This window comes from Apostichopus japonicus, chromosome 11 (genome assembly GCF_037975245.1).
Source record: "Apostichopus japonicus isolate 1M-3 chromosome 11, ASM3797524v1, whole genome shotgun sequence".
Lineage (NCBI taxonomy): Eukaryota > Metazoa > Echinodermata > Holothuroidea > Aspidochirotida > Stichopodidae > Apostichopus > Apostichopus japonicus.
Window position 1 is genome coordinate 12,369,009 of NC_092571.1, and position 14,404 is coordinate 12,383,412.

The following is a 14,404-nucleotide window of genomic DNA, read 5'->3' on the forward strand; positions in this document are numbered from 1 at the left end:
CTGAAACATTCCTAAGACATCAGGTGACCATGTGACGTCAACGTTTGTATACCTCACTCACAACTATACTTTTAGTGTGTAAAGTCGTATACTTGAGCTGCCAAAAACATCAACGATATTACTCCTTTTTCCTCAAAATGTCACAATTCTGTGTTGTTGGCTGTTGCAGTTATACCTCATCCAACAAAAGCATCAGCTTTTTTAGATTTCCGAGTAAAAGAACCGACGTAAAACGCCGCAGACTTTGGATCAATTTTTTGAGATCCACGCGGAAAGATTTTTCAGCACCCGGAGTATCTCATGCCCATGAGTCCACATGCATGACCCTGCTTCTGTGTATACTGCAAATGTCTCATTCTGTGAAAATTATATACTGTCGATAGCTGTGTCGGACCATGGTCGGACATAGCTAATGTGAAATTGACCGTAAACACGCCCTGGACGTCCTTACATGTAACATTATATCACGCAATTGACAGTAATATATTTACTGTAAGCAGGGGTCCATAGCAACTCCCTGCTGTAAGAGATGACCGTATATATATACCGTGCCAAGGGTATAGCATTGTTAGTACATGTACGGTAGTTAGTTACAACTCTCGCCGGCGTTGGCTCACAGCATGTGTAAATAGCCATGTTAGGATTTATCTATTTCATTTGTTGAATTCCAGTATCGTGAGTTCGTGATACATGTGTAATATTGTCCGTTCTGTTTATTCCGACATCTGCATGGTCCAAGGACTTGAATAAAAACGGTAGTATGTAGCGATCGGACGTTTCATTTCGTTAGTGACTGTCTTGTGATTGTGGGATGTTAGTACTGGTCAAGGCCTGTTTCAACTAGACCTAACTCTATGGAATTACACAGACTCACGGTAGTTTTTCGCCCAGGATTGAACAAGAAACGTGGATTAGGATATTCACTGCTAAATTTGTTTATTGACTGGATACTTTTTCTGTGTTTTTATACTTTTGGATATTAAAACGAGTAAGTACTATGTAAGTATATTGTACCGTACGGACCTATTGACGCTACGCCATGTAAAAGATGCCTCCATTTGAGTGGAAATTTTGCTAATAAAATAAGCAATTTAACTAAAATTTCTGCTTATAATTGTCTTAAAACTTGTTGTTAACCTTCATGTGTTCTTGTTTTAAGCTAACAGCTTTTCAAACGCTCGAAATTGGAAGTCAAAAACAGTACAATTGTTCGCTATCTGTGTACAAACAGTGCCTATATCAGCGTTTGATTTTCGCGGTATACAAACTTTGACGTCACACGGTGACCAGAGGCTCCTTTGGGTCAATCTCTCTTTTCAGACATTCCAGAGGTTCATGTCACGTGACTACCCAAAATGTCCATTTTCGTGGTCGTTTTTGATGGGTTATAGTAGGTTTTCGAAGATTATTTTTTACACATGTTGATTATGGGTATGTAAACTCCTAAATTAATGGAAAATCTCAAAAAAAAAATTTGCCGCCATATTTGGTCTTTAAGGCTTTGTACTGTTTCAACTTTGCCATTTCTAAATCCTTGTTTCTATTTGAACCATGTCGCTATTGTTTTACCCTTGCTATTGTTATACCTTTGCTATTGTCTTATGTTCTTTGTTCTTCTCCTCATCTTGTGATCTCTGTACGTTATCCTGCAGATGCTGTAAAATCCTTTGGTTATTCTCTCTGTAGAGTAAACAATGGCCATTATGTCTGTTAAGTTGTGCACAAATTATGAGTATTGTACAAGAATATTTTTCATTTCAGTACATACCAGCTTCGAAACTTATCCATATCCTTGGTATCTAATTCTGCTTATAAGAAAATGCAAAGGTTGACAGTTCTATTAAGATTGTAATAAGATGCGATAACAATACGATAGAAGTAACCCTGTTCGACCCCCACGAGGGAGAAAAATTAAAAAAAACATTTAATATCTGTATGCAAGATAACTTTAAGCTATATATTAACTATAAATTGATCTTAAGAATATAAAATATAAAAATATATCTTACATGAGTAAGTCCCTCAAGTCGGATTTTCATGCCAAATTTGGTAACGATAAACTTGTAAAGCAAAATTCAAATTGCTATGGCACAGTTCATTAAAAGCTTGACTAGTGTCAGAATTTCAAACAAAAGAGTTTTTATTGAAGAAAAGATGTACTTCAAGGTATTTTCATGGATATTTGCACTTATTCAGGGTTATCCTACTTAAACAGATAAGACATGTGCCTAAGCCCCCATCTCATCCTCTCGCTCCTCCACCCACCGCCCCCTCCTCCCCCAAAGGTCAAGAGACCTCCCAATACCCTTCTAAGTAAGAAAACCCAACTTTTGATTTTGGGTTGAACCAGCACACCTTAATAAGGGAGAAGGTGGGGGAGGGGGGGGCACCTAAAAGGGTCACAGAGGGTGTTAACACAGCACTACACTTATTCAATACTTGAGTGACGCTAGTAAGCTATGGTATAATGTCACATCTTTTCATATTGGAGAGAAAAGTTAACCAAGCCATGGATCTCCACTCATTCAACAGCAAACATACCTACTATGGCATAACACAACTTAAAACCATGCAAAACAGAAAGAAAGAAAATATTTTAAGTTTACAATGAAATGACGCCCTAGTTTCAGCAAGTATGACCACAGTATCAAATCCTAGTGTTTAACATATTCCTTTTCTTCCACATTAAAGTTTCATCACAAATTCTTTTGCCACACTTGTATTTAAATTAGATTAACAGTTATGCTCCTCTGGTATTTGAGAAAGATTTTCACATTTTTTTTCTCACAAATTTCACTTTTGTACAGGACCTAAACTGTTGTTAATCATCTAACTTGTGTCCCTTTACTCTTTAAGCAGTTTTTTTTTATTGATTCAATACATTTTTCATCGTTTCAAATTTTAAAGCCCAGTGAAAAACAAATATGCAGTTCATGAGCTTCACTAGACCACTTTAATTTAGAATAGGATGGCTGCTTTATCAAAATATGTTGGATTGGAAAATTGTTCGATTTCCTCATTTTATGTGATGAATATTTAATATGAAAAGTGAAAAGAGTCTAGGGGAAATATATATCCATAAATCAAATTGAATCTCTCATCTATTTAGTAACTAATTTCTAACGTGGTGAAAAAATCTGTGACCATATTTGCTTTTTTGATCATCGTAATCTTACTTTGCGCAACCTCAGGTAAAGTTGCGTTAGAAGACAGAGTCAATTTGAAAATAAAAAAAACTTAAAAGTTGCATTTTCTATTGAAATTACTAATCACAATTTTTAACTGTTTCTTTCTGGGAGGACCTCAAAAGCTCAAATAATTTGCAAAAAGAGGAAGTAGTATGCCCCACCCATCTCAATCATCAATCGAGGTATCTTTTATATTCAGTCTGGCAAAAATCAGACCACTCCTCCTGGTGTACACCCCCTCCCCCACCCCCTCTCCCACCCCACCCCCGTTGCAACCTCACACAATAGTTCAATTTAATGGCACAACCTTGCATTTAGTCCTTATTGTAGACATACTTTGCCTTAGAATATACCAGTTGACATCAAACTTTTAACTGTTTGGATGTCAACTGACCCTCGACCCCCCCCCTCATGGGAATTAACCACAATTACCCCCCAGGCCACACCCCTCTTTCATAAAATCCCTCATGTGCATTGGGCCTCTTCAACAATGTACCTATCTGTAATTAAGATGGGGATATTAGAAGTTTTCCTTTCCCTACCTATGAAATCCTGCGCAAGTCACTGCCATTTCCCTCTGGGGGGGCTGATGTCCTCCAGCAGCTGCACCCCTCCCCCACCCCCCCAATTGATACACCAATGATGATACTTTATATCTGGTACTATCCTTAAAATTACTTCTAAAATAACTTCATTTTAGAAGAAAGATATAAGATGCCCAGAGACACAATCTGTGACTTAAGTGAACACCAGACATTAAAGGACGAACTTCCAAAGGTTGCATTTGAAAAAGAAAAAAGACACAAAACTTCCTATATTGGACAACTATATGTAAATTATTACACAGGTGTGGTCAGACAAAATGGTTTGTGTCTCTCTGATCAGGAGTAACCTAATTGTTGTAACCACTTACATTTCTTAGTAAGATTAACAGGTGTTCAATCATGTGTGATCATTAAACAGATGTGGTCAGACTCAAGGGTTTGTGAGTCTCTTATCAGGAGTAACCAAACTTAGTGTGGTCTGAGTAAATGGTCTGAAGGTCTCTGTAAATCATGGCGCCGTGGTCAGAGTGTCGCAAAAAGTTACCATACTACCCGGACTCTGATCTCATTTACCTCTCCTGTCTTGCAGATGTGAGTTCCCTGTCTTTTCGTCCCAACTCCGTCTGCAGGGATTCCATTTGACTCTGTAGATTATGGTGAGAACCCATGACGCTGTCCAACATGGCAGCCATCTTCGAGTGGTCGGCTTGCACATCTGCGAGTGATTTCTGTAGCCCGGAGACCTGCGAATAACCAACCATTATAAAAAATAAAATAGATCACCAATGATGCAGTAGTTCAACTACAAACTACCTGATGTCAACGGGACATTTGAATAAAGTAGTCAGTGTATGTAATGGTTAGTTACTAGGCCAAGCTCAGAAACGAATCAAAGTTGCTCAGAAACAAATCAACCCAGATTTTTAACCAGATTGGAGGAAAGTGGATCAGCTAGATGCTTTCTGCTAGGTTTTGACCACATCTTAATGTTCCTGGGGCAGTATTTGATATCGTTCAGACGACCTGAGACGACCTTTGACCATATTAAAAATGAATCCCTTTTGTGGCCCATTAACTGATGATCCCTATGGCCAACTAAAATCACAATAACACAAAAACCGTCAAAGGAGTAGGCTTTCATATGAATTTCACGTTTTGACCTCATGTGACCTCAGCTGACCTTTGACATCAAAAATAAGAACAATTTATGATCAATCACTAACTGTACACTGTGACCAAGTTTGAGAAAAATTAAAAAATTAACCCTATGAGGAGTAGGCTTTTGTGTGATTTCACTGTTTGACCTCTCTTTGACCCCAAATGACCTTTGACCGACTTTTTGCTAGCATGAGCATCAACCTGTTGATACGCGTCAAGAAATGATCAAACAATAAGGGCACGGTGGCCTTTCACAACTGTTGAAAGACGGACAGACAGACAGACTGACAGATGCATTGCCATGACAACAGCTCAACTAGTTGAGTTAAAAACAAAAAGAGTTTTCATTACCCATCAGCTCTGCTCATGTGGTCTGGCAATTTGTGGGATATTCTAATGTCAGGCAGTGTGACACAAGCAAACCCCAAACTATTCCACACTACCAGTGGCAATGGGCATTTCAATATCTTGTTTCTAACAACAAACATGGCTACTGGAAAACAAGCAATTTAAATAGTTTGTATCCGGATAGACCTACACAGTAAATATGCCTGAGATGTCATCATGGCTAAATGTGTTACCCTTGAAAGGTTTTTACTCTCTTTATATCATCTTGATTTCCCTTTTCATATTTAATACATTTAAAAACTTTTCATTTCTTCTCCTTTTTTTGTCTTTTTCTTAAAGTAACCTCACCTCAAACACATCATGAAAATGTGATGTTTATGTGAGGATATTATCTGTCTTGTTCGAAACATGATTTTGACGATGTGAAATAAATATCATTTACAAAATATAACTTTCCATAAAAATGATGAGGATTCGCAAGAGATTTTGAAAGGTTCATTGACCTTTCTTCGAGAAATTTAAAAAAACGCAAATAGTCTGCGATTCCCTTTCGGCTAAGAACGGCAAAGGAAATTTGAGCAGCACTGTTCATGCTAGATGGGGCCTGATGACACATTTAATGTTAAAAAAAAATGATTCTTTTGGGGGATATAAATGTGGGTATATCTTGGGGAAAAAGAAAATTGATTAAAAACAGCTCAAGTTGACTGCGGAGTGGTCTTTCCAAATATGACAAAGGTTTGTGAAATTTATTTTCTTATCAATTTTCTTATCAGTATTAGGCTGCATCTTTGCATTCCATTATAAAAACGTATGAGTTATATTTTGATATTAACAGTTGCGAACAGATGTTTTGTTGATAGTTGGATTTGTCAATTGTTTTATCTTTACGACACTGACAAAATGCGGGTGAAAAAGTACCTTGCTATGGCTGTGCTATTGTTTAGTTCCCATTAACACCCCCCCCCCCCCAATCCCCCTGAAGTTGATATAGACCGGCAACATTGGTATCGTTTTGCTCGCGTCTACCACCGAATGTACACAACTGCTTTAAAATGACCTTTGTGAATTCCGTTTAGTAGTAGATTTTTGTCTAATGCCAGTTAAGCTAACCTTCAAATCTACTCATCCCTTGGGTTGAACCTTCATATTACAGTGACTGAGGTCAAAGGGTTAATGACAATGCTGCTTTGTTCTATGTGAGGTTCATGAATAAGGGTGTGAATGTCAAACATGCTGTTATGTAGCCCAGATTCAAGTCTTCATGAAGGGAGTTTCCCATAAGATATGAAACTCCATGAACTGCCCTCTGGTTTTATTTTTTTATTTATTTATTTTCTTTGAGGGGGGGGGGCTTCCCTGTGTATTCGTCCCAGCAAGATTCACACAAAGGAGCGAATCCCTTGTACCACGTGCTTTAAAGATATGATGAGCATGAGGACCCAATAAACTTTGTCTAGTATCTAACCATTTCTGATCCTTTTTAGCAGATTTCATAGGTGACAATTACACACTTCCTGCGGTAGACTTCACACATGAAGACAAGTAAGCGCATCAACAACAATTCAACAACTTATAATTTTTATAACTGATCACTATCAAATCACCACAACTTCTCCTCGGAGAATGGGAAAATGCTTTTGAAAGGGTTGAAACTTAAAACGAGCACTGGTCTTTGTTGATTTGGGTTTGGACTTTCTTTGATATTTTGGGAGTGAAAGATGGATCCCAAAAATATAAAACAAGACTTATAACTTCAAACTGTATCTAAAGGTAAATGGTTAACAGGAAGTAAAGTCAATCTCCCACTGACCTTTATCTGTTCCTGGTATCCCCTCTCCTCTAGTTTACGAGATAACCTCTCCGTCTCCTTTACAGCAGCATCGCGAGCTTTAATGGCAATCTCAAAGTCTCTCTCCTTCATTTCAGATGTATTTTGCTCCTGAGAAAGAAAAGTAGACCCCGCTAATAAAACACAGATGATATCAAAGTAGGTGCTGGTTTGAGCCAAATTAAATCAAGTATGAATTAAACTACAAAAAATAAAATATCTGAAAAGAATAGGTTTCACCTTCTGGATGCACTATGCAGTCACATGATGGGTAAAATGGCACCTCTTGGGCAGTTGGATTAGGTAGGGGGAGGGAGGGTTGAGGGGTACAAACTCAATATACACATCTTAGAATATATTCTGTGTTCTTTATTTGATATGGCCAATGTTCTGCATGCCTCTTAGAATGATCCCTGAATGCTACTTTAAATGAGCACGTATATATTTTTTTTTTAAATATCAATGTTGCCTATGTCCCTTTGAACCAATTCTAAGGCTGAATGAATTCCTGAAAGCTGCAATACAGACGCTAAGAATACGTTTTTTAATTCATACTGTCAGTGTTGTGTTTCAGTGTTGTATCTTTTAACAAGATTCATTTAGCTTAATAACACCTTAAAGGAGCATACACTATGTACTCCTTTGAACACATATAGTAACATGTTGTCAAACGCTGATAACAGTTTTACAGAACTTTAACAAAGTCGAAAGCTGCTTTAACCTGCAACTTGTCTTTATCGATAGAAAATAATCTCCATCGAGCAAAAAACCAATAAATTTATCTCGAGTATATTTACGCAGAGATAAAAAATATCTAAATATGTATTTACCTTAACAAAGTCGAAAGCTGCTTTAATCTGTAACATGTCTTCATCGATAGAAATGAATCTCCACCGAGCAATAAAACCAATAAATTTATCTCGAGTATAATTACGCAGAGATAAAAAATATCTAATATTTGTATTTACTTTACGGTACCTGTCTTATTTGTGACTGGAGCTGATGTACTAACACCTGAGCGGCTGTTAGGTCTTCATTGATCTACAGAACAAGGAAGAAATGTTAATTGTTGCTTTTCGTTGATAACCACATTTCACAATTATCAACAGATTCATTCAAGATTCTTGAGGAGCACTGCTTTTCTGTGAGGTCCATACAGTTCTTCTTTAAGTAATGATCATAAGCAAAATTAGCTATTGTAAGTTCTAACGGTAATGACAACAACAAGTTTTCAGGAACAGACTCATTTCATGTAAAGTAAGGGAGGCTGGGTTACAGCACCTGTGATATGTAACTTTAAGTAGTTGTATGCTATCATGCATTGATTGATTTTGCCAAACTTTTGGAAAGTATAAAGCATGTTTCCTTAAGACACTAAATTTCTGTTGAAACTTGCAACAATAATGCAACAATTTACCACCTAATATGTAAAGTACGAAATACTTCTCGTTCCAACTTGAGATTAACAAAACACTGATTGAAAAGGCTTGATATAATTCTATGTTCATCCACGATCATCTAATGGATAACGTTCCAAATGAGCTTCTGTAGGCTTGCTTCCCAACCCTTGGGGTTTGCTAATTTCAAAAACAAAATGAACTAAATATGTGAAAGTAAATTCCAGTAAAATTCTGTTAGACTCATGCACATGGCTTGATGGGAGAACTAAAATTGTTAAGAAACAACAAGGCAGTTTCTTACCTTAAATTACTAATATTTAATATAGTCCAATTAATGGATACATAGTAGCTAAATGTTACTTTTGTTTCTAAGAATGATAATTGATAACCCATGTTGATTAACTCTTTTACAATCCCCAAGTTTAAGGGATAGTCCCAGAGGAAATATTTACACTTAACAGATAAAATGAGGAACATATTCTAAGCATCCTGGTGACATTTGCATTTTAATTTTCTATTTTCCAGAAAACAACTTTTAAAAGGGACTCCTTTTGCAGCAAGAAGTGAACACATGAAGAAAACAGGTTTTTGTGTCTCTCTTTTAAATTTAATAACAACATTCTACTTCAAAAAATTTGGATGCATCTCATTACTAATAGATACAATCCAAGGTCAAAAGGTCAAACAATAAAGTGAAGAGCAAATTAGACCAAAAACAAAACATGTGTCTGTCAGTGAGCAACTTATAACTACATCACACCTGGTTCCTTCAGTTATGGTTAAATTAAACAGTGACAATTTCAATTGCAAATATCTTGAGAAAACCATGAAGGAATTTGGATGCAAGCTGCTCCAGGCTGTTTAGAAATGTTTCCACTTTATTCAGTCTAAAAAAAAAAAAAAAAATTCATTCTTGACTATCGTCTTAAAGCCTCACCTTCTTGACTTGAGATTCTAGGTTCGATTTTGTTTTCCTTAGATGTTTATTTTCGGTGATCGTCCTAACCGAGTCCTCGACTTCTCTCTGCAGGGCATTGACTCTCTCTTGTAATTGGCCCTTCTCATAAGCTAATCTTTTCTTATCTTCCATCAGATGAGCTATAGAGGATCCAACCTTTTGATGAATAACCTTAAAAAAATATATAAAAAAGGGAAAAAAACTGATGAATAAACAAAACAGCAGGGACAACATAGTTATCAGACATGTAGTGAATTTGTAGTCATACTTGTACTCAGGCAAAGTTAAATCTTATCTGTTCTCGCCCTCATATATTTGTACTCATCCGGGTACGATTAAAAGTTCAAACTTTATTGCATCAGTTTTGAATGCTCTGGAATTTGACTCTTATAAAATACTATGGTTTACTGTGTACAAAAACTGCTATAAATCTTTGCATTCCCTTAGCAAGTAACCCATTTTGCATAGCAGTTCGCGATGCAATGTGGGATAAATAATTCCCTGCTCGTGCTCGGGCATTTTGGAAATCTGGAAATCGAAGCCAGTGCAAAACGAAAGTACTTATAATCGTGCTGAGAGCCTTGAACTCAGATGGTACTCATACCAAAAAAGGGATTTCTACTTGAATTTTTTCATGATGTTATACTCAGGATTTGTACAAGCCAGATGGCTATACTTATAATATGTGTTGATGAATGTGAGCAGGTGCAGAACCAACAAACAATCACAAAATGATTTTACTGTTCTGGGAGGGGTCATTAGTTAAGATAGCTGAGAGTAGCATGCTAACATGGATCATTTCTCATTCAGGAGGAGATCTCCATAACATTTACCAGAAACTGTCCCAATATGGGCATATAAAGAGCTGCATTTTTCACTTTTTCACTTTAAAACAAATCATCATATACATCTGTACATGTATACATATGTAAATTAATAAATAAATTAATAGATAAATTAATATATATATATATGCAAATGATTTTATATCATGCTAATGAATAATACATGAAATATGTGGAAGAAAAGGTATGTATGATAGCTATGTATATATCGCCATGACAACACATCAACAACCTCAAATGGATAAAGATCAATGATTTCCAATCATTCATAAAAGCATAGATCTAAAATTTTCTCTTATTTCTGGCTTCCTTCATCTACCAAATGATTCCTGACCTCTTGCTCCCCAACGGCAGAGATTCTCTCCTCCAGCCGCATCTTCTCTGCCTCCAACGTCTGGTTTTCTCTTTTCAGGGCATCAATCTCCATCTGAAGAAATGAATGTTAATAGTGAATTTATATCTCTCATGAAGGGAACTAAGATACTCACATACACAAATCTCATATGCAACAGTTGGAAGAATTGCATTCTTGCAGAGCTACTGTTGAAATAAAACAGTTCTTTTCAACACCTACTAGTTTATTCTTTCACATTCAAATACCAAGTTGAACACACATGAATCTCATTAAGGTTGACTATTCAAAGGGGAAAACCAGAATGCAAAAAACCAGAATGCAAAAATGCATTGTGGTTTCGATGATGAAACATGAGCAGTTTTCTTCATGAATCTGACGTAATGTATAGTGAGGGTGTATATGTTTACAAGGGTGTCACGATTTGACCTCTGATGACCCCAAATGACCTTTGACCTCCACCAAAAAAAATAGACTTCTTAACTCAATGTGGTACTTCCACACACTAAATTAATGGTCTTGGGTTTATCAGGTATCTCATCACAAAAATGCTCCAAAAAATAGTCAAATTGCTTTACAAATGAGAAAGATGTACATACCCCTTTTTTTGACACCGGAACCATAGTATTTCATAAGAGACATAATTCACAGCCTTCAAGACTGCTACAGAAAAATTTGAACTCTAAATTATTTCCTACACATGGTGACTTGCCCTAGCTGCATGCAGCCTAATTATTCCCTGCACATGTTGACTCCCCCTAACTGCAGCCTACATTACTCTCAGCACATGGTGACTCACCCTAGCTGCAGCCTAAATTATATCCTACACATGGTGACTCACCCTAGCTGCAGCCTAAATTATTCCATGCACATGGTGACTCACCCTAGCTGCAGCCTAAATTATTCCCTGCACATGGTGACTCACATAGCTGCAGTATAAATTATTTCCTACACATGGTGACTTGCCCTAGCTGCATGCAGCCTAATTATTCCCTGCACATGTTGACTCACCCTAACTGCAGCCTACATTACTCTCAGCACATGGTGACTCACCCTAGCTGCAGCCTAAATTATATCCTACACATGGTGACTCACCCTAGCTGCAGCCTAAATTATTCCATGCACATGGTGACTCACCCTAGCTGCAGCCTAAATTATTCCCTGCACATGGTGACTCGCCCAAGCTGCAGCCTAAATTATTCCCTGCACATGGTGACTCACCCTAGCTGCAGCCTAAATTATTCCCTGCATATCGTGACTCACCCTAGCTGCAGCCTAAATTATTCCCTGCACATGATGTCTCACCCTAGCTGCAGCCTTAAATATTCCCTGCACATATTGACTCACCCTAGCTGAAGCCTAAATTATCCTCTGAACATGGTGACTCACCCTAGCTGCAGCCTAAATTATCCCCTGCACATGGTGACTCACCCTAGCTGCAGCCTAAATTATTTCCTATACATGGTGAATCGCCCTTGCTGCAGCCTAAATTATTCCCTATACATGGTGACTCACCCTAGCTGCAGCCTAAATTATTCCCTGCACATGGTGATTCACCCTAGCTGCAGCCTAAGTTATTTCCTACACATGGTGATTCACCCTAGCTGAAGCCTTATTTTTCCCTGCACATGGTGACTCACCCTAGCTGCAGCCTAAATTATTCCCTGCACATGGTGTCTCACCCTAGCTGCAGCCTAAATTAATCCCTGCACAAGGTGACTCATAGTGACTCACCCTAGCTGCAGCCAGCTGTGAATTAGCTTCTTCCATCTCCACATTAGCAATCTCTCTGAGATCTGACAGAGTATTCTTCTCTCTCTGCAGGATGTAAATGTAATGACAAATAAATATTTCGAAACTTCAGAGAACCTCACGTTGACCACCATCGGGGATATCCATCGTCGGTAACCCTCGGGTCATATACAATGCAGGGATACTTAAAATGTAGTTATATAGTATTAACATGGACATAGGTACCAGCTGTTTATGTTCCTGTCTGCAGTCAGCACAAATAATCCATGCCAAGATGAGGGGTGGATCCAAGGGGGGAGGGGGGTGTACACTGCCCTCTACTACTTCAACACAAAAAACATTAAATAATGTAGAAGCACAAACTTGCATGTAGATGTTACACCTAATTAATAGCCTAAATATTATGCCTTAGAATGCATTATTTTTGCCCCTAAATTTATATAAATTCAAAATAAATCAATTTTAAATAAAAAAATTATTTTAAAGTCAGTCCCCCCCCCCCACCCTACATGGGAATTGGATTCTATGACCTCAGGGCCGCACACCATCTTTTTAAAAAAATCCTTGGGTTTCCCCTGACAATCACATTATCACACAAGAAGGCACTTCTCATCTTTTATACCTGGGATTGGTTCGTTACCAATGGCTTGTTTTTTTTCTTCTTTCTTTCAAACAGTGAGCCAATTTTAAGCAAAGTCCTTACCAATGATCACATAGGTTTAAATTTATAAACTTTGAACCAGTTGTGTCTGAAATATTTTACAGCTACTCAACATATAATGAATAAAAAAACAAAAGTTTACGACACAAAAAATTTCAAAACTTTCTTCTTTCCCCTACCTCTGCACTCAAGGTTTTGTATTTCTCGGTCAGGTTTTCCAGTTCTTGTTGAAGTTCTGCCCTTTGCCTCTTCATTCCATCTGCAGCGGCAACTGCGACCTGAAATTAAATATCATCCCCGGAATTATTCCAATAACAGAAAAGATTTAAATTAATAATTGACCACTCAATCCGACCGGTTGTCCTTGCAACTAAACGTCTCTCGCCATTCAAATATACGAGACTATGATCCAATGGGGCTCTCCAATTGCAAACAAAATTTAAAAGGGGGCGCTCTCGTATCAATCCTACCTTATTCCTTATTACAAAATTTTGATAATCTGTTCCTGTGAGTTTTAGTACCCTCAACATGGGACCACCAGCAGTAGCATAGGGCGCTACCATGAATTGATCAATATAATTTTTTCGAAATTATTTAACAAGACATAGTTTAAAACCTTTGTGAGAATTTTCCAAGTGAAACAAACTGTTTCAAGCAGCTTCGCTACCGTCATCTAAAACAAAAATTTTTTTTGATGAAACTGCACAAGCGGAACTTTGTGAGTCAATCGCCGAGCAAAGTCTGCATACGGATTAACCTGACATGTTTTGTTTGGGGTAAGGAGAACAAAAAACTCTTATTGATGAGGATTTTGTACAATTTAAGTAACGAAAACTGCTTAATTTTATAACTCTACATATCAACCTTGTGGACAACCATATCATGATTGCAAAATCTCAAACAAGTTGATAGATAAAAATATAAAAGATAATTTCAAGAATTTTATATTAATTTAATATATACTTATGTACATAAACAAAGATGAAAGAAAGGGTTCTTTGTATTCCAAACATGAATTCATATTTACAAGTCTTCTTTACATTTTTCCCTTTCTTCTTTTGTTTTTTCAACTTTTGCTTTCATATAGTTGCATACTCCAGCGTTATGAATAACCGCAAAAAAATTCCAAATTTCTACAAAATGCAAACTTATCGAGATATATGGTAGTACAACATACAAACCACCACCACCACGATATGACAAACTCAATGTACCTGGTTTTCACGTAAAGCCTCTGCCAGCCGTATGTCTCTCATACCTGAAACAGAAATGATTCAACCAGAATGGTAAAACAATCGGAGGTTAGCGGGTAAGTTTCATTTTGTTTCATTTCATTCATTTTGTTTTCACAACATGCATTTAAATG

General features: G+C 37.2%; 1 protein-coding gene across 3 annotated transcripts in view; it reads right to left on the minus strand.

Annotated features, from left to right (window-relative positions):
• Positions 1-14,404, minus strand: part of LOC139975666 (uncharacterized) — a 44,152-nt gene that overhangs the window by 23,393 nt on the left and 6,355 nt on the right. For all 3 annotated transcript variants that reach the window (XM_071983760.1, XM_071983763.1, XM_071983762.1), the window contains exons 6-14: positions 14,253-14,296; positions 13,218-13,316; positions 12,360-12,443; positions 10,608-10,700; positions 9,408-9,599; positions 8,049-8,111; positions 7,053-7,181; positions 4,307-4,476; positions 1,587-1,680 (exon numbers count right to left, since the gene is read on the minus strand). In XM_071983760.1, coding sequence (XP_071839861.1) covers positions 1,587-1,680; positions 4,307-4,476; positions 7,053-7,181; positions 8,049-8,111; positions 9,408-9,599; positions 10,608-10,700; positions 12,360-12,443; positions 13,218-13,316; positions 14,253-14,296 — 968 coding nt within the window. The remainder of the gene's footprint in view (positions 1-1,586; positions 1,681-4,306; positions 4,477-7,052; positions 7,182-8,048; positions 8,112-9,407; positions 9,600-10,607; positions 10,701-12,359; positions 12,444-13,217; positions 13,317-14,252; positions 14,297-14,404) is intronic.